The 24,756-nt window shown below is 48.4% G+C and overlaps 2 protein-coding genes across 4 annotated transcripts; both read right to left on the bottom strand.

The window, feature by feature from the left end:
- Window positions 1-1,327: 1,327 nt before the first annotated feature.
- ELK1 (ETS transcription factor ELK1) lies at window positions 1,328-15,660 on the bottom strand. The gene is made up of 6 exons (XM_081081923.1): window positions 15,451-15,660; window positions 7,425-7,668; window positions 5,075-5,524; window positions 3,545-3,994; window positions 2,801-2,902; window positions 1,328-2,717 (listed from the first exon to the last, which is right to left on the bottom strand). Exons 2-6 carry the CDS (start codon window positions 7,632-7,634, stop codon window positions 2,619-2,621), a joined length of 1,311 nt encoding a protein of 436 aa, XP_080938049.1. The 5' UTR covers window positions 7,635-7,668; window positions 15,451-15,660; the 3' UTR covers window positions 1,328-2,618.
- A 1,174-nt stretch (window positions 15,661-16,834) lies between these two features.
- Window positions 16,835-24,363, bottom strand: UXT (ubiquitously expressed prefoldin like chaperone; the record flags this gene model as incomplete). Of its 3 annotated transcripts, XM_081081927.1 has the most annotated exons (7): window positions 24,310-24,363; window positions 24,010-24,116; window positions 22,726-22,807; window positions 22,525-22,592; window positions 22,142-22,249; window positions 17,133-17,196; window positions 16,835-16,925 (listed from the first exon to the last, which is right to left on the bottom strand). In XM_081081927.1, the coding sequence occupies exons 2-7, from the start codon at window positions 24,105-24,107 to the stop codon at window positions 16,872-16,874; spliced, it is 474 nt and encodes a 157-aa protein (XP_080938053.1). In that variant the 5' UTR covers window positions 24,108-24,116; window positions 24,310-24,363. The 3 variants fall into 3 exon arrangements, with proteins under 3 accessions (XP_080938053.1, XP_080938051.1, XP_080938052.1); XM_081081925.1 differs by lacking the exon at window positions 16,835-16,925 and having other exon boundaries at window positions 17,076-17,196; XM_081081926.1 differs by lacking the exons at window positions 16,835-16,925; window positions 24,310-24,363 and having other exon boundaries at window positions 17,076-17,196; window positions 24,010-24,147.
- Between the last annotated feature and the right edge of the window lie 393 nt (window positions 24,364-24,756).

Genomic DNA, 24,756 nt, shown 5'->3' with positions numbered 1-24,756 from the left:
TACCAATCACATGGTCTCTCAGTGTCCCATATTCTCAGTTTTTCACAAAAATATAGCCTGTGACTTACACTCTTCTATGAAATGTGTTCCACAGACCCACATACTCTCACATGACTGCTCACTCAATTTTCTTTCTGACTTGTTACTTATCATCTCTTACAGTTATGTGGCCTCTTATACCATTTCAGACACACTTAGTCTCATCATTTTCTCTCAGTCCCTGAACCTGTGGGCTAGACTGGAGTAGTTAACTGTCAATTAATTTTCAACGAGTTTTACGTTCATGCGCATCCACACACGCACACACACGCGCGCGCACGCGCACACACACATGATCACAGCCTCTCATACTCTCCCAGTCACAGATTTTCTTCCAGTTCTTCAGTCTTTGCTAGTCTCACATGAACAGGATTCTCGTATTCACGCATTCTCGTATTTTGTCTCAGACATACACTTAGGCTCCCAGCCATTTTCTCATACAATCAACTTCTCACACATACGCTCCCATGATTTTAGGTGATATGACAGCCTTGCATGAACAGCTTCACACACAATCCATCTTCCGACACTGAGCCACCTGCTGACATACAATGAAAGTTTTTCACCTGCACACAGTCCCTGGCAAGCTCTACCACACTTTTATACCCACAGGCTCTCACACTTTGTTTTTTTAATTTTGTATATATTTTTATTAATTTCAGAGAGGAAGGGAGAGGAAGAGAAAGAGAGAATCATCAAGGATGAGAATCATTGATTGTCTGCCTCCTGCACGCCCCCTACTGGGGATCAAGCCTGCAACCGGGCATGTGCTCTTGACCGGAATCAAACCTGGGACCCTTCAGTCCGCAGGATGACGCTTTATCCACTGAGCCAAACCAGCTAGGGCACTCACCCCTTGTTTTGATCACTCAATTTGTCTTGCTAACCATCGTCTTGTCATACAGTGACTGGTCTGGTCTGCAGTCCCCACTACCTTCTCATAAACATTACTTCACACACACCACCAGTGTCTTATACAGTACCTTAATCACTCACTCATTTTTATGGTGACTTCCTGACACAGAGACACAATTCTCATACAGACACAATGTCAAGTTTGTGGTTATAACTTCCAGTCTCTCTCACCCACATATACAATCGCAGCTTTGTAGTTTTTGTTTTTGTTTTTTCACACCTGGTTACCGATCTGCAGTCTCTACTACTGTTTCTGACACACAGTATCATACTTTCTCTCTCACAATCAATCTCACACCATCACTGCCTTTTATACATATAATGCTTGTCACACTCAGTCCCCAGAGGGAAAAAAAGCAAGCAGCCTCCAGCATCACCTTTAAAAATATATATTTACAGGAACAATTCCCCATTCTCTGGTACTCTTAGAAAAAAAAGCCATTTGGGGGGAAGTAAAACAAACAGTGGAGACAGGCGTAGCACCGTCCCCCAAATCACCACCCCCCAGGGCCCCAGGCCTGGGCTGGGCCGGTGCTGACAGGCGGTGAGCGCAGGAGTCCTCTGAACCCACCCTCTCCAGCCTGGAATTCAGACAGGACAGGCTTTATGCCCTCCTATTCCTCCCTCCCAACTCCAGGGACACTTAAAGGGTCCTTTGTACCCGCCCGCAGGAAATTGGGGGGCTGGGAGGGAGGGAGCTGAAAATACACATGTGGTATCAAAAATAAACACTTGGGGGCGGCAGGAAGATTCCCCCCCAAAATCCCTTCCTTCCCACCCACCCCATCTCAGATATAGGAAGAGATGCCTCCTCTCCCCGTCTAAAAGCCCAGTTTAAAAATAGATTATACTATCAAAATGGCAGAGGGTGGGGGACAGGAAGACCTGGAGTACTGGCTGGAGGGGTCCCCCAGACGGGGACCACTCCCACAAAAAAACCCTCCATTGGGAGGTAAGAGGCAGGACCCCAGGAATTTGGCAGACACAGGAATGGCTTCTCAGGGACAGAAGAAAAGGGGCATTTGCCCCCAGCCAAAAAGGTGGCCGACAAAGGACAGGCTGTCTGAGAAAAAGGCTGGGGGTGGGGATCCCTCTCCCAAGGGTGTGAGTCTGACTTGGTCAAGACTCCCAAACCATTTAATGGCACAAATTCTTCCTGGACCCTTGGGGATAGCTAGAAATAAGAAACCGCAACAAGCTAGCTCTTCTACCCACACCCCAAAATGGAGACAGGGCTCCCTCAGCTTCCCAAGGGCAGGCTGAGAAATAAATAAAGAAAGGTCCTTCTCAAGCCAGACCCTGATTGTCTCATCTTGGGAGGAAAATGTGGAGCTGGGGGAGATGTCCTCACCACTCCCCCCCAAAAAAGTTGGGCCAGGCTCCTCCCAGTGGCCTTCAAAAAATAAATAAATAAACCGCCCCCCCGACCACTGCGGTAGGAGACGTGTAAGGGCGGCCACTGGGGGACTGACCAAGAAGAGAGAAACTATGTTTTCTGTGGAAGAATCATCGAGACATCCTTCTTCCTAAGAATCCCCACCCCACCCTGACCTCAGCACAAGTCTGTCAGCTGAGCTATGTTTCTCCTTGAGACGGCTGGCTGGAGAGAAGTTCAGGGCATAAGTCACCCCAGTAAGGGGTGGTGGCGGTGGTGGCGGTGGTAGTCATGGCTTCTGGGGCCCTGGGGAGAGCACCACGGGGGTTGAGAGGCCATCCACGCTGATGGAGGGGATGTGCACCTGGGCGCTGCCACTGGATGGAAACTGGGAACAGAAATAGGGAGAGGTCATGGGTGGGGGCCGTGCTAGGTTCTCTCACCCACTCTGAGATGGAGGGAGGAGCCTACCTGGAAGGAGAGCTTGGCCGGGCTACGGGGTACAATGGGACTCAGGGTGCTCCAGAAGTGAATGCTGGGGGGCAGCGAGCTGGGCGTCAGCAGCACCGGGGTCTGTGGGGAAGGGGTGGTTGGAGCTCAAGTGAGCAGAGAGGGCAAGTGGGACAACGGAAGTAACTTGGTTCCAGTCCCACCAGAAATCCTACTCAGACTTCCGAGATCACGCACGAAAAGTGCACAGGCCTAGACCATAACTACTAAGGCCATGCCTGTGACATCTCTTCAACTTTACATGGACGACCCTTTCAAACCTCACAAGTCATCATCCCAATAGCTCAGGTTCAACCTCCAATTCCTCTGTCCCACCCTTATACCTCACAGGAAGCCCGCTAAGCAAATCCCAGACCAAAAAGCCCCACTCAGGTTCCTCATGCCTCTTAGAAACGGTTGCTACCCAAGGCCTCGGTCCTTTGATCCGCCCACAAAACTCCCCACACTTGCCCTTCATTCTGACCAAGATCCCTCAGCCTTGGAGTCTCACTCTTGCCCTTCTTTAATCAAGCCCTGTCCCTGCAACCAGTTGCCCTCGAAGGCTGCACCCTCCCAGCTCACTCCAATAGATAACCCCGAGGGCCCTTGGGGTCTACTGCCTCTCCACCAATCCCATCGGTCCCGGGAGCCAGCCCCTGCCCCTCCGCAGGTATTAACCAATGTGTGCGTCCCCGGAGCCAGACCCACCCCTGCGCAGGCACTCACCAATGTGTGCGTAGGCAGCAGGGATGGCGTCAGCGCTGGCCCGGGTGCCTGCAGACCGGAGCCAGTGGCCGATCCTGGAGTCCGTTCGGGCCCTGGCCCACCTAGCAGGCTAGGGCTGAGTGGGAGCTCCAGGTCCCGGGGCTTGCGGCCCTTCTGAGGCTGGGCGCTCTCCGTGCAGGAAGCTGTGGATGCCCCGAGGCCGCCTACCGGCCCTGCAGTCTCCATAACAACCGCAGGATGCCGGGCAGATGCGCCCTCTGCAGGAGGGACTTCCCGCCCGGCCCTCGGGGCTTCCGGTGCATACCCCGCCGCCTCCCCACTGGCTGCGGTGTGGGGCTCTTCCTCGGGCTCTTCCACTTTCACTTCTGGGGGCTGTGGCCGACCTAAGCAGGGCTCCACATTCGCTTCTTCTGATTTAAGGTTCAGGGCCTCAGGCGGGGTCAGAATGACCTGGGAGAGGAGGGAGCATGTATGGATTGCTGGGGTAGCGAAGCAATGACTCCCCTTCGAGAGTGGGACTTGGTACTGGGGGCATAACTGCACAAGGGACAGTTCCTCCAACAGGGCTAGACTTCGCCAAGGAAGCAGGGCTTCTGGGGCAGCTTCTCCTATCTGGGCACAGGGCTGGACTCCCAGGGATACTGCCCTAAGTCATGAAAGCAGTAGTTCTCAAAATTTTTTCTTTAGCCCTAACCGGTTTGGCTCAGTGGATAGAGCATCCGCCTGCGGACTGAAGGGTCCCAGGTTCGATTCTGGCCAAGGGCATGTACCTTGGTTGCGGGCACATTCCCAGTAGAGGGTGTGCAGGAGGCAGCTGATCGATGTTTCTCTCTAATGGATGTCTCTAACTTTCTATCCCCCTCTCTTCCTCTTTGTAAAAAAAATCAATAAAATATATTAAACAATTTTTTTCTTTAAGGACCAGCGGCGTCTGGAAGCTAGTTAAAAATGCAAATTCTAGCCCAGCCAGCATGGCTCAGTGGTTGAGCCTCAGCCTAAGAACCACCTAAGAACCAGAATGTTATGGTTCGATTCCTAGTCAAGGGCACATGCTGACTTGCAGCGACCCCCGGTGGGGGGCGTGCAGGAGGCAGCCAATCAATGATTCTCTCTCATCATTGTTATTTCTATTTCTTCCTTCCTCTCTGAAATCAATAAAAGTAAATAAAAATGCAAAATCTTGGGCCCATCCCCAGACCCATATAATCAGAAACACTGGGGGTGCACCCCAGCAACCTGTGGGTTAAAAAGCCCTTCAGTTGACTGTGGGAGTGCTGAAGTGAAAGAACCAGTGCATTAAGCAATTATGAAAGTTCTGCACACCTAATACAAGTTGGTGTACTACTAACTCTAGCACACTTAATCTCCTTCAGTACTAGCTTAGCGCACCTCCCCTTTCTCCAAGGGGACTTCTGTGTCCCTCCTCCAACCACAAGCTCCTTTTATAGAACGTTTATGTCCCTTCTCTTACCCCTCCTCATCAGGAAATTGCACATCCCTCCTACTGAATTTCCATATTCCAGCCCTTACCTGCAGAGGTAGGCCAGCTTCCTCAGCCTCTAGGCAGGCCTCCAATGGGCTTGGACTGGTGCTCCTGCTCCCCGAGGGGGGCGCTGCGGCTCCTGCTGGGGCGGTGTTGGAAAGCACTGAGATGGACCTCGGATGCAGGGGCAGCGGTAGCTGTGGCTGCAGGGACTGGATGGTGAAGGTGGAATAGAGGCCTGAGCGCATGTACTCATTCCGGCTGCTTCGAGCCAAGGCACCTGGGCCTGCCATTCCTGCACCCTTGGGTGTGCCTGGCTTCCCAGAGGCAGTGTCCCCGGGGACAGCATGTGCAGCAGCGGGGGCCACATTTGCCACAGTGGAGGTGACAGACACCTCAGGCTGGGGCGAACAGTCCTCAGTGGAGCACCCTGCGACCTCGGGATAGGACACAAACTTGTAGACGAACTTCTGGCCGCTCACTTTGCGGATGATGTTCTGGGAAGGGAGGAGACAGGATAGGGGGCCTTAGAAGGGCGGGCCAGGGTGGAAGGAGAGTGTGGATTGGGGTGGGTGGGTGAAGGGGGTGTGTCTCCTAGTGCCTTTGCCCCCTGTTGTCCGTCTCCTGTCTTTTTACATATACACCATGCCGCCTCCGTGTCTGTCTCTCCATATGGTCCCCCTCCCAGCCTATTTCACATCTCACCCCCCCCCCTCTCAATTTGGGGGCTCTTCCCTTCTCCTCCAGTTATTTCCTCTCCTTCTTCCCCATCCCGATTCCCCTTTCTGTACTTTCCCCCGTTTCTCCCCCTTCCCTATTCTCCCCTCCACAAGTCTTCCTTTAGTCTACTGCCCTTCTCCCCTTTCCCTGTCTCCTCTCTGTATCTCCCCGTTCCAACCCCTTCCAAGTCTCCTCTGTCACTCTTCATCTCCATCAGTCTGATTCCCCTACCCGCGTCTCAGACATCCCCTCACACCTAGTGGCTCCTTTCCATGATGGGCCCACATAGGGGAGCAGGTGCAGAAGGAGACTTTCCTCCTGGCTCTAGGAACCAGGGGTATCTTGGGTTAACAGGGTCACACCTTGGGGGTGGCTGCCAGGACACAGTTTTGGCGTCTAGCTAATGCAGTAAGACAGGAAAAGGAAGTAACTGATATAAATGTTGGAAGAGACTACACTAATGTAGAAGAATGTGGTGATGAATTACTAATATAGAGGATTATTTAAAGCTATTGACACAGAAGTGGAACAGGACAAGATCAGTAGGGAAGACAGGGTGAGGAGCCACATTCTTAATACTTTTGTGGAGGTTTAAGCTAAGGCAATTCGAAAATGAAGTAACTGATAGCAACTAGACAAGAACAGTAAAATGTCGACATAAATTTGGGGAGAATCTCAAGGCTGGCTTAGGTGGGTGCCAGAGCATGTTTGGGATATTTCAGGACAGATCTAGAGGATCTCAGAGCACAGTGAGGTGGCCTCATTATTCATATTGTTTTGGAGGTTTGAGCTGAAGAAATAAAATATGAAAATGGAATAAATGATGAGCTGTGTGAGGCATAGGTCCAGGGCTGCTCTGGGGGATAAGAGACACGGTGGCACTGCAGTACCCTGGGGACATCTTAATGCTGGTCAGGGTGGCTTTGTGTTTCTCATTAATATTGTTTTAGAAGTTTCAGGTAAAGAAAGAAAATTAAATAACCGGTATAAATATTGGGGGAAAGGGCAAATCCAGTGCTGGTGTGAGAGGATGAGGAAAATTTTGCTACAGGAATAAGATGATAAAATAAAATAAGTTATATAGACACTGGGGTAGACCAGTGTTGCTCTGAAAACACAAGAGGATGGGGTGTGGGGCTGGCATTATATATGTTGTTTGGGAGGTTTTAGCTAAAGGAATAACAGAAGAAAAGGAGATAATTGATGAAAATGTTAAGGGTCTCAGAGGATGAGATGGGGAAAGCTTAGTATGATACTGTCATGGAGGTTTTGATTCTAGGAAGAATAATCTTCTGCAATTCTTATTCTGGAACAACAGCAGGTTATCAAATAACTGGAGGAATCTAGGACTTGTTCAGGGGTTCCAAAGCACAGGAGAAAAAGTTATTAATACTATTTGCAAAAGTTCTGCTATAGGAATAAGGTAAGAAAATGAAACGTTATGTGGGGTGTAGTGGAACAGCATTACTTTGAAGGTTTTAGCCAAGGCAGTAAGACAAGAAAATAACTAAGATAAAATGTTTGGGGGAGCCCCCAACATTGGTCTGAGAGTACCAGAGGATAAGGTAAGAAATGATAAAGTTTAATGTTGGTTTCAAGTTATAGCTATAGCAGTTAAGAAAATGAAATCACTGATATAAATATGGCGGTTCCCTGCCCTAACCTGTGCGGCCTTACCTTATCATAGTAGTACCGCAAAGCCCGGCTGAGCTTGTCATAATTCATGTTGGTCTTGTTCTTGCGCAGTCCCCACAGCCGGGCCACCTCCTCGGCATCCACCAGCTTGAACTCACCGCCATCCCGTGAGGTCCAGGAGATAATGTGGCCGTTGCCTTGTTCTCTCAACAGCTGCAGCAGAAACTGCCACAGCGTCACAGAGGGGTCCATCACGGGGGGAGTGCTCACGCCATCCCAGGGGTACCTGGAGGGCAGACGGTTCAGAGCTGAGAGGCTGTGGACACAGGGCGGGGCAGAGATCAGCAGGAGGAGGACTCTTTTCTTGCAATCTTGCTTCCACCTCTGTCCCCAAAGCCCACCATCAATCCCTAAATACCCTCAAACTCAATTCTAAGCTCCTCAGCCAGGCTTTGGATGACCCCTGTAATGGGATGAGACTTTGGGAGGCACTAGGAGAGCATGAATGAATTTTGCATGTGGGATAAATGTGAATCTTTGGGGGCCAGAGCGCAGGCTGTGATAGAGAGAGTAATGCCCCCCCACCCCAAAGATGTCCATACCCTAAACTCTGGAGCTTGTAAGTATATTATATTACATGTCAACAGGAATTTTGCAGATGAATTTAAGGTCACAGACTTTAAAATGGGGAGATTATTCTGGATTATTTGGGCAAGCTCAATCTAATCACATGAAAGCTTTCTTTTTAAAAAATACATTTTATTGATTTTTTACCGAGAGGAAGGGAGAGGGATAGAGAGTTAGAAACATTGATGAGAGAGAAACATCGATCAGCTGCCTCCTGCACACTCCCTACCAGGAGGGGGATGTGCCCGCAACCAAGGTACATGCCCTTGACCAGAATCGAACCTGGGACCCTTGAGTCCGCAGGCTGACGCTCTATCCACTGAGCCAAACCGGTTAGGGCTCACATGAACTCTTAATAAAAGTAGAAGCAGGAGAAAGGCAGCTCAGAGAGAGACAATGACAGAAGAGGCAGGAGTGATTCAAAGCATGAGAGGACTCAACCTGCCACTGCTAGTTGAAGATGGAATGTGGTGGCCTCTTAAAAGCTGGGAATGGCCCTTGGCTGACAGCCAGTGAGGAAACAGGGACCTCAATCCTACCACCTCAGGGAACTGAATTCTGCCAACAACCTGAGCGAGCAGGAAACGCACCCTCCCCTGGAGCCTCCAGAAAGGAATGCAGAGCTGCTGACACCTGGCTTTCGTCTGGTGAGACCTGTGCTGGGCTTCTGATTGACAGAACTGTGATATATTAAATTTGTGTTGTTTTAAGCAGCTAAATTTATTTGTTACAGCAGGAAATACAAAGCTAGTCTAACATTCCTAGCCTGGACATTTTCATTTGCATTTTCTACATCAAACATCAAAGTTTTCCAGGAGGTTCCTTCTGCCAGCTCCTCTCAAAGGCTGTTCACTCCATGTGGGGCTCCGTTCCTCTGCCTAGAAGTCTTCCTCATCGTTCAAGTCCTGGCACCAGGGGCCTTGCCTTTATGAAGCCTTCTGGTACCAAATGCCTGCTTTCCTCTGTCCCTCTACCCACACTCCTCAGACCTGCTACTGTCCCTGTATGTTCTCCTTCGTGGTAACAGCTACACTACCATTTATTGAGTGCTTAATACATGCCAGGCACTGTTCCAATCAGGCAACATGGCTTATTGGACAATCACCCAGGCTCTACAACCAGGTTGCCAGGGCTGGAATCCTGCCTGCTTCTGCAACTTGTTAGCAGTGCGATCCCTGGGCATGTTCTTTAACTCTGTGCCTCACTTTCCCCACCTGCAAAATAGGGATAATAATAATACCACCTAGTTCACAGGGTTATTTACAGAATAAATATAATATGCCAGGCATATGATAAGCTCTAAACGAATATTCATTTCTAATTTGTCCATAATCTATTATTCACTATTCCAAAAAGCTCTAAGAACAGAAGGCTTCTTTTGTAACCATTTTGGCAGCAAAACCTGATCTGACACAAAACAAGGCCCTTTGCGGTCTTTATTGATCCCTACTTAGTGTGACTGTTCGTACGTTTTGCTGCAGAAATCTGAATGCGGCTGATTACTGAGCTCACTAAGGATGTTATGTAACATCTTGGATGTGCACCTTGTCACCCTTTTCAAATCTGAAACATTCGCAATTCTGAAAACATCTGGCCCCAAGGGTTTCAGATAAGGGCACAGAGACCTGTACTGTTATTTTTCTAAGGACTGACTCATTTCTCCCTCGTCACAACTCTGGGATGTAGGTACTCTGATGATTGCTAATTTATAGAGCAGGAAGCCGAGGCACAAAATGTCTAAATGACTTCTACAGGCCACACAGCTCTAGATGGCAGAGCCAGGATTTGGATCCAGGCAGTCAGGTTCAAGTGGTCTAAGCTCTCAAACCAATAGGCTAAATCGCCCTTCACACTGACTGCTCCTTCGGTGTGTCCTGCAGAGAACAGGACCGTCCCTGTATCCCCATAACTGCTCTCTTTGCTGAGCATGAATTGGAAATAAACATGAGCTTCCCATTCCTTACAGAGTGAGCTTTCGTCAATCAACTGTTCACTGGCTGGGATTGTTGGGTTAGGAATAAGACCTTCCAAATCCGGTGTCAAAGAACCTCCCTCTATCATTTATAGCTTAATTCTTTAATATGTATAATTAAATATACAGTATGATCCTCTTTTTTATTTTTATTGATTTCAGAGAGGAAAAGGAGAAGGACAGAAACATCAATGATGAGAGGGAATCATTGATTGGCTGCCTCCTGCACGCCCCCTACTGGGGATTGAGCCTGAAACCAGGGCATGTGCCCCTGACTGGGAATCAAACCTGGGACCCTTCAGTCTGCAGGTTGATGCTCTAGCCACTGACCCAAACCGGCCAGGGCTGATCCTCTTTTTAAAAACTGTTTTTATTGATTTTTTTTAAGGGAGAGGAATAGAGAGATAGAAACATTTATGAAAGAGAAACATCAATCAGCTGCCTCCTGCACTCCCCCTACTGGGCATCAGGCCTGCAACCTGGGCATGTGCCCTCACTGGAAAATGATCTTGGTTCACTCACTGGTCGATGCTTAACCACTGAGCAACACCAGCAGGGCGAGTATGATCCTCTTATGTCTGAGCTGTTTCAAAGTTCATTCAGCAGACACAATTTTAGGCAATTATACAAGCCACAACACCATGGAGTGTCCAGACTAGAGAGTCCTGCCATAGGAGCTCTCTCTGAGTTTATTCGAAGGCCTGCTTGCTTCAGAGGCACTAAGAGTTCAGTGTGACTCCTGGTGACAAAGACAGGCAATTTTAGCAGTTTCTCTTTCAGGGGCAACAGAATCTACCAATGTAGGTGCAATCTGACAGTTAGCTTCAAGCCTCAATAGCACACAGGGTTTTATATTTTGTTTATTATTACATTTCCCACTTGACCCCTAATAAGAGCTCCAGTAACCTGTCTTCTTCGAATGTGTTTACCTTTCTCCATCTCATTTATTCAGCAATCACTTATTGAGTGCCTACTGTAGGCCAGGGGTGCTAGTGAAAGTGACATTTCTGTGGGGGAAGGCAGACAAGAAACAAGATAAACAAGTAAAGAATGTCAGATGATGATAGAGCCACGGGGGAAAAATGAAACAGGGAAGGAGTTCTTTATTAAAGGCTAGTCAGGGAAAGATCATCACTGAGGAGGTGACATTTGAGCAAAGACCTAAAAGAGGTCAAGGAGTCAGGTCTGATGATCTGGGGAGCAGTTTTGTAGGCAGAGGAAACAGCCTGAGGCTGGACAAAGAGAAGAGTCTGGCATGGCTGGACAGGAAGGCGTTAGGGGCCAGTAGGAGATGAGAACCGAGGGGCAACAGGGGCCAGACTGAGGGAGCCTTTCTCCGGACTGTAAGGACTTTGACACTGTGTGAGACAAGAGACACGAGAGGGCTGTGACATGGATGTTGTTAATAGGATCACTCTGGCTGTTGTGAGAACTGACTAATGGCTGAAGAGACTACTGCAATAGTCTAAGTGAGAGATGGTGGTGGCAGCAGTGGGATTTGCTGACAAGCAAGATAGGGATGAGATGGGAACCAAGGATGATTCTAAGTTTGTGGCCTGATCACCTGGAAGGATAGGCAGCGAGAACAGCATGTACAAAAGCTCTGAGGTGGGCACACACTTGGCATACTACATCAAGGACACCCCCTGTGAGTTCACCCAGTTCCCATTTCTGAGGATATTTACGTACCTTTCTCTCTGCCCTACGATGAACCCTTTATCACACAATCATGAAGTTCCATTATCTTCCAGGCAGAATTAATTCTTCCTCTTGTGATCCAATGCACTGAATAACCTGTCTGTCCTTGCAAAGCTGTTCTTCTCTCTGGGTCTTCAGCCTCATACTCCTTGGCCCTGCTCTAGCTGTGTGACTTTGAGTAAGTTACTCAACCTCTCTGAGTCTGTTTCTGCATCTGTAAAATGGGGATATTTCATTCTCAGAGTACATTATCTTCAAAATACACCTACTCTCAAAGGCGTTTGTGAGGATTAAAGGTCAATATATGTAAAGGAATTAGAAAAGTATCTCTGGCACATAGGAGACACTCAAGAGGTGTTAGCTATTTGCTAGTCTGTCATCCTTCTCCCTCTCCAAACCCCTCCACCCCAACCTTATGTATCACTGTGACCTATTTACCACCTGGCTCCCCTTATATCTCAGATCTCGCCTCCAATCCCTCTCTCCACTCTGCTCCAGCTACACTGGCCTCCCCTGTGTGCCTTGAACATGCCAGGCGCAATCCCAGCTCAGGGCCTTTGCATCAGCTGTGCCTCTGTCCAGTGTATTCTTCCACTAGACACATGGCTCCCTCCCTCTCTGACCTCCTTCAGGCCTTAATTCAAGAGCACCTTCTAAATGAGGCCTGCCCTATGCCTAAGATTTTAACCACCCTACTACTCTATTCCTACCTTCCCTACTTCATTTTTCTTCCTTAGCACTTGTCTAAAATACTATCTTTTACTTGTTTTATTTATATAGTCTGTCTCCTCCACTTTTTTTTAAAAATATATTTTATTGATTTTTTACAGAGAGGAAGGGAGAGAGATAGAGAGTCAGAAACATCGATGAGAGAGAAACATCGACCAGCCGCCTCCTGCACATCCCCCACCGGGGATGTGCCTGCAACCCTGGTACATGCCCTTGACCGGAATCGAACCTGGGACCCTTGAGTCTGCAGGCCGACGCTCTATCCACTGAGCCAAACCGGTTTCGGCTGTCTCCTCCACTTTTAACAAACGTATGTTCCACAAGAGCAGGAATTTCTGCCTATTTTTTCCCTCCCACATCTCCAGCACCTAGAAGAGTGCCTGGTACTTACTAGGTGCTCAGTAAAGTGTTTGATGAATGAACAGTCCCATCTAACTAGTCTCTTAACTAGCTCTCAAATGCCCTCTTCATTCCCATCTGCTCCCCACCCTGACTTGTCTGAAGTTATATTTTTCCCATTCATTCAAGCAATAAATTTGTATTAAGCACCTGCTATATACTAGGGATATTTTTTAGGTGCTGGAGACCCAGCAGGACTAAGCAGACAAAAACTGTAAGCCTTCATGGGACTTCTAAAGGGGAGAGACAACACAATAAACTGGTCAACTATACAGTGTGAGCCACAGTAATGAAGGGCAAAGGAAGAAATAAAGCAGAGAGGGGGCCTCAGCCCTGCTAGGTGTGCAGGTTGAGATGGTCAGGGATGAGGTGACATTTGAACAGAGTCCCAAAAAGAACCATGACCAGGGGACAAAGTGTTCTGGGCAGGAAAAATGGCTAATGTAAAGGCCCTGAGGCTGGACCACTGTGAGTTTGAGGACAAGTGAAGAGGTCAGTGTGGCTGGAATAGAATTGGGAGTGTAGGAGGTAAGGCCAGAGGAGTTACTTGCGTGTATGTGTGTATGTGTGTGTGTGTGTGTGTGTATATATATATATGTATATATATATATATGTATGTATTTTTTTTTTTGAGAGAGAGGAAGGGAGAGGGAGAGAGAGGCAGAAACATCAATGATGAGAATCATTGATTGGTTGCCTACTATAGGACCCCCACTGGGGATCGAGCCCACAACCCGGACATGTGCCCATAATTGAAAGGAACCCGGAACCCTTCAGTCTGCAGGCCGACGCTCTATCCACCGAGCCAAACCAACTAGGGCTATTTGCTTCGTTATTAACTCACAGGTATTCTTTACTTACACTGGAGGGGATTCTAGTTCTGACCCCCTCCCCCATTTTACAAACGAGGAAACAGGTGCAGAGAGACAATAGTTAAATTACTAAGGTCACACAGCTTCTGGGATTGGGGATGGAAGGATGCTGAGATAAGTTAGGCAATGGAGCCTTCCTGGCGTGGCTCATTGGTTGAATAGGGACCTATGAACCAGGAGGTCATGGTTCAATTCCTGGTCAGGGCACATGCCTGGATTGTGGGCTCGATCCCCAGTGTGGAGTGTGCAGGAGGCAGTTGATCAATTATTCTCTTTCATGATTGATATTTCTATCTCTCGCTCCCTCTCCCTTCCTCTCTGAAATCAATAAAAAATCATTTGGTTTTTAAGGAGTGGGGCCTCACATGGGATGGGATGAGCAGAAAGAGGAGCCTCAAAAATTATCCTGTGTCCCGAGGGGCACCCTAACTTGGTGCTTATTGGGTCACCTTTGAGTAAGGTATTTACTAGTAACCTCCCCTTGCCAAAGTTTCCTCAGCACCTACCTAGCAGGGTTATGGTGAGGATTAAATGAGCTCATTAAGATAAAACACTTTGCCTCGTACTCATAAATGTTAGTAGGTGCTGTGTTAGCTCCTGTTAGCAGTATCGCTACTATATTCATTTACTGTGAGGAAGAACATCTTAATGGTTAACACTGTGCAGGGGGGGGGGGGTGTTCTCGAGTAAAAAAGACTTGGGTTCAACAAGCAGATAAGCTGATCCACTATTAAGAAGGAGGGAGGGGTTAAGGGACGGCCACGACTGATGCACCACAAGGAAAGGCGAGGGAAAATAAAAGCGCACAGGCTGACCCTCCTGCAGGAGGGACTGCAAAGCATTGGGCTGTGACTGCAAGCACATGGATAGCCGGAAGGCTCATGAACAGATCCACTGCAAAGGTGGGGTGGTGGCAGTGTAAAGGCTTATCTTATTTACTGGGCAAGGGGTGTAGAAAAACAGAACCACAGCTGCACAATAGTGGGGGGGGGGGTCGTCTCACAGGGATTGATTAAAAGGAGAGGGACAAGGCCATGGACTGGGCTGCTGATTACGGGGAGATATGAAGCACTAAACTGACCCATTGTTAACAGGGAGAAGCCCAAGGACCCAAGGAATGTCAGTCTACAGAAGAGGGAGGAGAGGGGAATAAGCTGATAAGTAGGGAGCTGTGAATACAAGCATTTAGACTGATCCACTGGAAAATGGTGTGTGCGCACGTGTGAGACAGAGCCATGGGACAGATGTACTGGGGGACTGGAGGAGGCAGGAATACAAATTCACAGATTAATTTAATGTTAAAGAGGAGTGGAGGGGTTACAACGCCACGGATTGATTCACTACAGGGAACCGGAGGGATGGAGCAAACAGGGTCACAGACGGGGCCCCTGAAAGTTGAGGAAAGGAGAAATCCACTCAGAAGGACCGACTGTCCCAGTTGGACAATGCCAAAGACTGGTCCCCTATGAGTGTGGATGGGGGGTGGGGGTGGGCGCAAGACCATGGACGAATCCACTGGAAAGTGAGGTGGGGAGAATGTAAGCACGCAGACCGATCCACTACTAAACAGGAATGGGGGGTAGGCCACGGTCAGCTACATTACAAGGGGCGAAAGAAGGGGGCAATGCCACAGCCAGGTCCACCAGCCGTGGTGGTGGCGGTGGGGAGTCAACACCAGCAGGCCACGGGCCAAGCCACATCCCTCGCGCGGGGGCGGGAAGGAGACGTGCGGTCACGGACCTAGCCCTCCACCCTCCAGGCCCCGGCTCACCTGTGCGGAGGGCAGCGGCGGTGTTGGCAGCTCCGGGGGGCGGGGGCTCCATGCGCGGCCCCACCGCCCCCCAGGCCCGGGTTACGAGGCGGCGGTGACGGCGGTGACAGCGGCGGCGGTGGCGGCGGCGGCGGCGGCGGCAGTGGCTGTGGTGGTGGTGGCAGCGGCGCCAACGGCAACACCTAGAGGCCGCCCCTGCGCTTCCCTACCGCTCACGTGGGCCTGTGGAGGCGGAGCCAAGCGTTTCGCGGCTCGCTGATTGGCCACGCGCCATAATTGACCGCAGCGTCCAGGGTCGGGGAGGCGGGCTCTGCTCCACAGGGCGATGACGTGATTGGCCCAAGGGGAACTGATGGAACGCAGATGGCGGGGTTCAAGGGGGCGTGCTCAGCCCCCTTGGCGCTACACGTTGATTGGCTCAAGAAAGACTGATCAGTGGGTAACTGACAAGGCTCTGGGGGCGCCTGCCTCGCACAGATTGGCCCAAACGGGGTTGATGGAAGACTTCTGAGGATTGGGGTGCGTGGGCTCTGCTTGCTGCTGATTGGAGGATGAGGGGCTCCTAGACAGCTGCCAAAACACGACAGGGCGGTGCTGCCCTCCTTGCCGCTCAGCGGAAGCAGGACTTATATGGAAGTGGGCGTAGCAGCCAGCAGTAAAGGGGTCGGGCCAGAGCTCTGCCTAGGCGGGCAGGGTAACTCTATAGTGATTGGCTACAAAAGACAAATTTAGACCGAAGCAGAGGCAGAAGGGCAGGACAGCTGCCAGACAAGTGAAGGAGCAGAGTGGTGGAAACTAAATGCCGAGGAGGGCAGGGTCGAGCTGCAGCCAGAGTTATAAAGGGGTTGAACTTGGCTCTGTATTTCTTAGAAGCTGGACAAAACATAGACTAAGGGCAGGAGCAGGGAGGGCAGGATCTGGCTCTGTGCCCACTGGTGGAAACTGAACTATTTAGAAGCAGTAGTGAGGCCAATTTAGGCCGAGCGGGGCATGGTTGTAATTTAAGGTTCCTGAGGAATGATTAGGATGTGGGAGAGGGGTAAACCTTAGGGCCAGGAGTGAAAGCCAATTGCCCTGGGGACAAACCTCCACCCTGAATTGGCCCATTCGCTATCGTAATTAAAAGAGTAGTGCCCAAGATTAAAAAAAAATAAAAGGGTCAGGTGGGGGCCCAGGTTGCCAAGACAACGGAAGAGGGGACAGAGCAGTAAGTCTAGTAGCAAATGCTGCCAGGTAACAGGCTGCAGGCGGACTTCAGGGGTCCTTTAAAGATGACACACAGACTGGATCTCTGGGCCTCCTAGTAACTTTGTGCTTTAGACACAGGGCACCTTAGCAAACAGTAGGGGTTAGGGGGAAAATGAAGGACCGTGTGACTCAAAAAGGCATTCAGGCTCTTTAATGTCTGGAGAGGGGGGAAGTCAATGATGAGTCTCCTCCGGGATATTCTGCAGGCCTTGCAGTTCTCTAAGCCCCTGAAAAAGAGCACAGAAGAGATTGAACAGAGGCCCCACCCCAGGCTTGCTCTGACCTCCCCTCCCTCAGAGCCACCCTGGCTCCAGCTCGGCTCCGTTTAGAGGGGGACAGATGGGCCTTCCAGTCCCTGGCTCTCTCCCTTCTTCAGGTCACCACCCTAAATGCATTTGGAGACAGAGTCTGGGAGTGGGGTGAGCTGCTCTCACCTCTAGCAACATGTGGATATGGGCTTTGATATTCATTGAGTCCTTGGTGAGGCTGTCGCTGAGCCTGGAGAAAAGAAACAAGAAAGGGCGAAGTGGGCCCCATGATCAGAAGATGAGGCTTCCTCCTCATTCCAAGAGCTACCTATTGTCCTGGACGATTTCCACACAGCAGGTGGTAGGACACCCACTATCTGACCTGCTCCTATGCAGAGATGCCTGGCCATCATCTGAGCTGCACTAACTCAAAGAATTAGTGAATTACTGAATCCCTACTCAACGCCAGGTGTATTAGGTACTGGGGAGACAGCAGAAAGCACAACAAACAAAAACTTCGGCCTCATGAAGCTCAAATTCTCATTGAGAGGGACAAATCATGGAGTAAAATACGAAGTATGTCAGATGGTTCTACGTATGATGAAAAAATTAGACAATAAGAGAAGAAGGAGTATAGGAGTGGGGGCTGCAATTCTAATCAGAGTGCTCAGGGATGGTCTCACTGAGAAGCATTTGAGTACAGACTTAAAATGAAGAAGTGAATCATCTGGATAGATGGAGGATGGATGTTATAGACACAAGGGGCAGCAAATGCAAAGGCACCAAGGTGGGGGTGTACCTGGCATATCTGAGGCACAACAGAGACAGTGTGGCTGGAGAATAAGTGAAGGCGGATTGCAGGCGGTGAGGTCAGAGAGCAGGAGGCAGATATGTAAAACCTACAAGGTCATGGTTAAGGACTCCGGCCTCTATTTTAAGTGGGATGTGATCACAGCAGGGATGTGAACTGACTAGGATTTTAGAGGGTCCATCTGGCTGCTCTATGGGGAATCGACTGGGGATAAGCAGAGCTGGTATGGAAGCAGGAAGCCCAGTGAGGAAGCTACTGCAATAGTCCATGTGAGACAGGTGATGAGAAATAATTGGATTTGGGATATACTAGTATTTTGAAGGTAGAGTCAACAGGATTTACCAAAGGGTTAGATGTTGGGTGTCACAGAGAGTACTCAAGAAAGGCCTAAGCAACTGGGAAACTAGAGTTGCCTGAAACCACTTTGGCCCTGGAATGTTCGAGTTACACAAACCAGTGCATTCCTTCGATAAGCCAACTGGGATCATTTTCACTCCAAAGAATCCTCAATGACAAAGGGTCATGGGAGGCCTTTCTGAAGAATGTAGAATGAGTAAGAGTTAAACAGTACGAAGGTCTTTTCCACAAAGTAGACCAGACGGCAGGAAAGAGCTTTTTCAGGAGCAGTCAGGTGAGAGTATTAGAAAATTAAGTGAATGATGGAAGAAAATTGGATCAAAGAAGAAGTAAGGGGCTAGATCATGCTGGATCTTGATGTCATGATAAGGAATTTGGACTTCATTGTGCTGAGCTATCTGTAAATGCAGGAGTCAGTTTTAGGGAAATGAAATACTGTAAGAAAGTAGAAGGCAACAACACAGGATGATAAATTAGAAAAAAATAGTATAAACCTGTTTACATATCAATGTCTCCCAAATGTATATATTCAGTCCAGACCTCTCTCCCGAACTCCAGCCTTGGGAGTTTTAACTATATCTTAAAAATTCAACCTTAATGTTTAACAAACAGCTCACACTTAACAGATCCTAGATTGAACTCCTGATCTTCTCTAATTCTACTCCTCGCCCCTGTCTTCTCCATCTCAGATAATGGCAACTCCATCCTTCCAGTTTTTCTTTTTTTTTATCCTTCCAATTTTTCAGCCCCAAACCTGAACTGCTCTTTCACTCACACACCACATCCAATCCAGCGTTCTATTTAAAATTGTAACTACAATTTTTCTTATCTGCATTCCATGCTGTTCTCTGAAGAATGGTTTATGACACACTATATCATATACATGTTTTCTCTGTCTCCCCTGACTAGAATGTAAACTGTGTAAGCTTTGGCAGAGATTTGGTCTGCTTTGTTCCCTGCTGTATTCCCAGGAACCAAAATAGTGTGTAGCACATAGTAAGCACCCAATGTATATTGAAGGAATAATTGAATGACTACTCTACTCAAAGGAACGTGAAATCCTCAAATGATGGTTGAGTCCATGCTTATGGACAGGAAATAAATAGAGGGTGTTGTTGCCAGAAAGCAAGAATGCTTTCAAGAAAATCTAGGGTAGTGATCAAAGAATAGAGGAATGAAATTGATCAGCTTGATCCCTTGATCAGGTACAATTTGAACATCAAAGAAAAGAATTACTTAATGGTATAAGCTTAATCTATGAAAGGCTATGAGTTCAACACTTAGAAAAAAATAAAAGTTGTCAAATGCTAGTTGTAACACAAAAGGGATATGTTGAATTCATTGCTACTGATTTAACATGTAAGGCAGTGTTACTAGTCATATGGTTATTCTGCTCCTTCTATAATGACATGTCTGTTTATGGGTGTGGATGTGTACTCTCGTGTGTAATCAGGAAAGAATACACAAAGAGACCTGATCCTCCCACTTCCCAAACAAAAAAATATACTAAGAACAGGAGGGACTGATAGGACATTTTTACTACATAAAATAACCTGAAAGAAAGTTGAAAGTTTGCCATAAGAAACCACGCATTTTAAAGAGAGCAAGCTACACAGACTCAAATCTTCATCTTCTAGAAAGAATGAACTTCTAGGGGTTCCCACTAATTATAATTAATAGATATTCAACTAGATTTCTCATCACAATAATAGACCACACCAATATATCAAAAAGACCAGACAAGGGGGCAGGCACTGACAACTTAAAGACATCAAGTCTCATAAAATTAAAATCTATTTGAAAGGCTCATAAATCCTGTGACATAACAAGGAGAGCTTTGTTATAAAAAATGGTCTTGGTCTAAATGACCACCAGTTCAGAATTGTGTTGGCCTGTGAGAGCAGGCCCCTCAAGTAAACTGTTCACCAACTGGCCTGATCATGAAGATTTAGAAATCTCAGCAGGTCTGAGGCTCTATTTGGTCTAACACTGAGACCCTGGAAAGGTTTGAAATGAGATGTACTGAAACCCTAAGGGAGGCAACTCTGGAAGAAATGAATGTAGGAATAAAGATAAATATAAGCCAGAAGGCATTTTAGATGAGCGATATTCACTTTAGTGGGGTGTTAATCTAAGTATATTCCTCAGGGTCCCCTCACTCACTCCACCTGAGCCATGCTCACCTCTCCTGGCAATTCCTCTAACACAGTAGGCACACCGGTCCCCTTGCCAGGAATGTTCTTCCCTGGACAGCACCCTACCTTGTTCACTCAACCAAGTGACTCAAATGTCACTTCCTCTGGGAGGCCTTCCTTAGCTACATTTCAAACTTCTCATCCACATTCCCAATTCCCCTTCCCTGCACAAAACCTTAAAAGAAACCGGAGCCCATACTTTCTTCCCACATTACCTCTCCATCACCACCAACAGAGACCTGCTTCAATCCCCACTTTAACCTGTTACCAGCATTCACTTTTAGATTCATTCAACAAACACAGATTGCCTACTATATGCTATGTACTATTCTAGTTCACTTAGGGCATAGACAAAATATGTACCTTTATGTATAAACCTTATATCCCAATGGGAGGAGGCAATGAACATTATAAAGAAGTAAATTTCACAGTAAACATTAGGGGGTCATAAGTATCAGGGAGAAAGAAAAAGTAGAGCGAGGGAGGGGAATCAGGAGTGCCAGGGGCTGCAATTTTAAAGTCAGGTTACAGAAGACCTCTTTGAGGAAGTGACATTTAAGCAAGACTCACACTGAGTAAGGAGGAAGGAGCTAGTCCTTCCTCCCTTCCCCAAATTGCAGCTCCTTCCCTTCCCCAAATTACAGGCACCTGGGAAGCAGTACTGCAGGCAGCGAGAACAGCCACTGCCATCACCCTGAGGTGGGATCATTGTGGGGTTTTTTATATATTTTATTGATTTTTTTACAGAGAGGAAGGGAGAGGGATGGAGAGTTAGAAACATCAATCAGCTGCCTCCTGCACACCCCCTACTGGGGATGTACCTGCAACCAAGGTACATGCCCTTGACCAGAATTGAACCCGGGACCCTTTGGTCCACAGGCCAACGCTCTATCCACTGAGCCAAACCGGTTAGGGCCATTCTGAGTTTTTAAAGAAGCCTGTGAAGGTCAGTGTGGTGAGAGCACTGAACGAGCAAAAAAAAAAAAAAAATTAGCAAGTCTGGCTTGTGTGGCGTTGACCTATGAACCAGGAGGTCATGGTTCAATTCTAGGTCAAGGAACTTGCCCGGGTTGCGGCTGGATCCCCAGTAGGGGGGGTGCAGGAGGCAGCTGATCAATGATTCTCTCTCATCATTGATGTTTCTATCTCCCTTCCTCTCTGAAATCAATATAAAATATAAATAAATAAATAATCTTTTTTTAAAAATATATTTTATTGATTTTTTACAGAGAGGAAGGGAGAGAGATAGAGAGTTAGAAACATCGATGAGAGAGAAACATCGATCAGCCGCCTCCTGCACATCTCCCACTGGGATGTGCCCGCAACCCAGGCACATGCCCCCAACTGGAATCGAACCCGGGACCCCTCAGTCCGCAGGCCGACGCTCTACCCACCGAGCCAAACCGGTTTCACCAATAAGTAAATAATCTTAAAAATATTATCAGGAGGTGAAGTCAGAGGTAACTTGTTTTATTGTTAGCGATTTATAGGCTGACTCCACGGATCTGGTCAAAATTGTGCTTATGTATAACAGTATAGGTCTTCTAGAATGTAAGCCTTCAAGAAGCCCTCTGTCTTGTTCACTGCTGCCTCCTCACCATCAAGCACAGACTCTGCCATACAGCAGATGCCCAATACATGTTTGCGTGAATGAAAAATACATTATTGAGTGCTTAATATGTGCTACATCTGGGGCTGAGCTTTGCATCCCCCCTTTCTTCAGCCTTACCCCTGAGGAGGAGGGGGGATGGGTCCCTAAGTGTCCCAGGAAGCCATGGGGAAAAGGAGAGGTGTTGCAATTCTTAGACACTATCCTCCTGGAATAGACTTACTCTGTGAGGAGATTGCTCTTACGATCAATAAACTTGAGAGCTTCTGCCAGTGTCAACTCCAGGAAAAAACCATATCCAAGGGCCACATAGATCCGTGAGGTGTCTGAGCTAAGGAAAGAGTAGTTAGAGAAAGTGGGGCAAATTCTTACCCCTGTTTAGCATACCATATGGTTTATTTAAGTCTTTTTTGTTCCCCTCCCCTCCTTCCCTTCCCTAAATCGCAGCTCTGGGAGAGCAGGAATGTTGTCCTATTTTATTCACTGCCACATCTCCAGCACCTAGCACAGTGTCTGGTACACAGCAAATACTCAAAAAAATATTTATTGAACGAAGGAAGGGGAAAGCTGAACCCTGTGGGCTTAAAGGGGCAGGAAGACACTCACACAACTGTGTCAACGAAGAAATTACAGCCCAAATCCACCTGCATATATAACTCTGAGTGTTTAGCTTCCTGTGGGGCCAGAGAAAAGAGGTAGGGGTTAGTGGTCAACTTTTAGGTCACGTGACAGGTTTTGGTCTGGGTTATCTCCTCCCATGCCCCTCCCTTGCCCACAAAAGAAGGTACCCAACCTTGACATCTTTACCTGGAGACGCTCAATGACATTTCTCAGTTGAAGGTATTTGGACAGCTGCTCATATACCTTGTCACGATGATCCAGTACCTTTCTGATAGGACATGATGGGACAAGAGTAAAATGGTGACCAACAGGAAGCCCTGTCCTTGGAATACCTCATATCATGACCCTCTGAGACCCTCAAGTCACCGTGCCCTAAAGAGGGGCTTTAGTGCAGAAGTTAAGATTTGGACTCTGGGTCAGATTGCTTGGTTTGAATCCAAGCTCTCATTTTACTAGCTGTTTGACTTTGGTAAGTAAATAACCTCTTTGAGATTCAATTTCCCCATCTATAAAACAGGGATGGCAAGTATTACCCCATAGAGTCATTAGATGGATTAAATGAGTGTTTACTATAAAGTACTTAGAATAGTGCCTGTCAGATAGTAAGCTCCATATACGTGTTAGCTATTATTTATTAGTATTATTATATTACTCTCAATGTCTCCCTCCAATCAGAATGTCTTATTCTCACCCTAGAAAAATCCTCCATCCCTTTTAGGATGCTCTTAAAAAAAAAACCTGTTTATTGATTTCAGGGAGGGCAGGTGAGGGAGAGATAGATAGAAACGTCAATGATGAGAGTCACTGATTGGCTGCCTTCCGTATGCCCCCTACTGGGGATTGAGCTCGCAACCCGGGCATGTGCCCTGAGGGGGAATTGAAAATTGTGACCTCCAGTTCATAGGTCCACACACAACCACTGAACCACACCGGTGGGGCTAGGATGTTCTTAATGCTAGTTCTGAACACCCTATTTCCTGCTCAGATTGATGATAGTAATAATAATTTTTCATACTCATTGAACCTCTAGTATCCACATTAAATCCTCTACCAGAACTGCTCAAAACCATTGATGGAACATGATGGGACAAGAGTAAAATGGAAGGATCCATGACTTCCCCATTTCACAGATGAGAAAACTGAGGACCATAAAGGCCAGGAGAGGCACGTGTTCGCACTGATGGCTAAATGGCCCAAACTGGTTTCAAACCTGAGAACTCTGGCCTAGGAAATGCAGCCCTTAACTGTTCCGTAACATCGAATGCCGTGTGTGCGCGGACACATCCTCAATTAAGGCGCCAAGTCCCAGTTAAGTAGCACCCCAACCGTCGCCCCTCCTCCCCTCTTGAATGGCGCGGAGGGCCGGGCTCCAAAAACCTTGCCCACCAATCAGAAGGCTAGACCCTGACTCCTACCGCCCTGCTCACCACGTGGCAAGTTCCCTACGCCCCGCCCCCCACTGTCACTCACTGCAGGTCCCGCTGCAGCACATCAGAGATGAAGGCTTCATAGCGCAGCACTTTCTCCCCCGTGGCGTCCAGGGCCCGCCGCTTCGGGGGCGTCGCCATGATGGGCTCCTGAGGAACGGGGAGGGGGAAGACCACGTTGAACACTCAGCGTGTCCTCAGGCACAGTCCATCTGCACCCTCTCAACGTCGGGAGTGAGCACGTCCAGCTAACGCTGGGCGCGGGGGGGCGGGGAGGCGTCCGCCTTCTTCCCCTTCCAACTCTGGGGCCCGCCACCCAGGGATACCCAAACGCAGCCCTCACCTTAGAGCCGCCGGCAATAAGAGAGGTTGGTAAGAACCATGGCTTCCGGGTGGCGCGGTTGAATGACGTATGAAGAGGGCGCGGACCAACCGAATAGCCAGGTGGGGAGGGGCGGTCCGAAACGGAAGAAAAAGGAGCGGCGGAGAAGGGAAGGGCGGGGCTAGCGGCGTCCCAGGAGATTGCGGAAGTGGCCGAGGGTGGGAACCCGGACTGCGCGCGCGCGCGCGGAGCCTCTGGGGACCATTGCGTAGCTGGGGGCGGGCCTTAGTGGGATTTGGCGGGTTCTGGAGCCGCCGGGGCGCACCGTAGATGTAGAGAGTAAAAAGCATTTTGTGTCTAAAAGCCAGAGCCTTGCAACTCTGCTGGGTGGTTAACCACAGTGGTAGAATGTGTCATTTTTCTGTTGTCTGTACTGACAGCCTTTTTTATTTACGTGGATAATTGAAA

The sequence above is a fragment of the Myotis nattereri genome, assembly GCF_964212035.1.
Source record: "Myotis nattereri genome assembly, chromosome: X".
NCBI classification, from domain to species: domain Eukaryota; kingdom Metazoa; phylum Chordata; class Mammalia; order Chiroptera; family Vespertilionidae; genus Myotis; species Myotis nattereri.
Note: the sequence above shows the minus strand (reverse complement) of the source record. Positions and strands in the feature narration are given on the sequence as shown.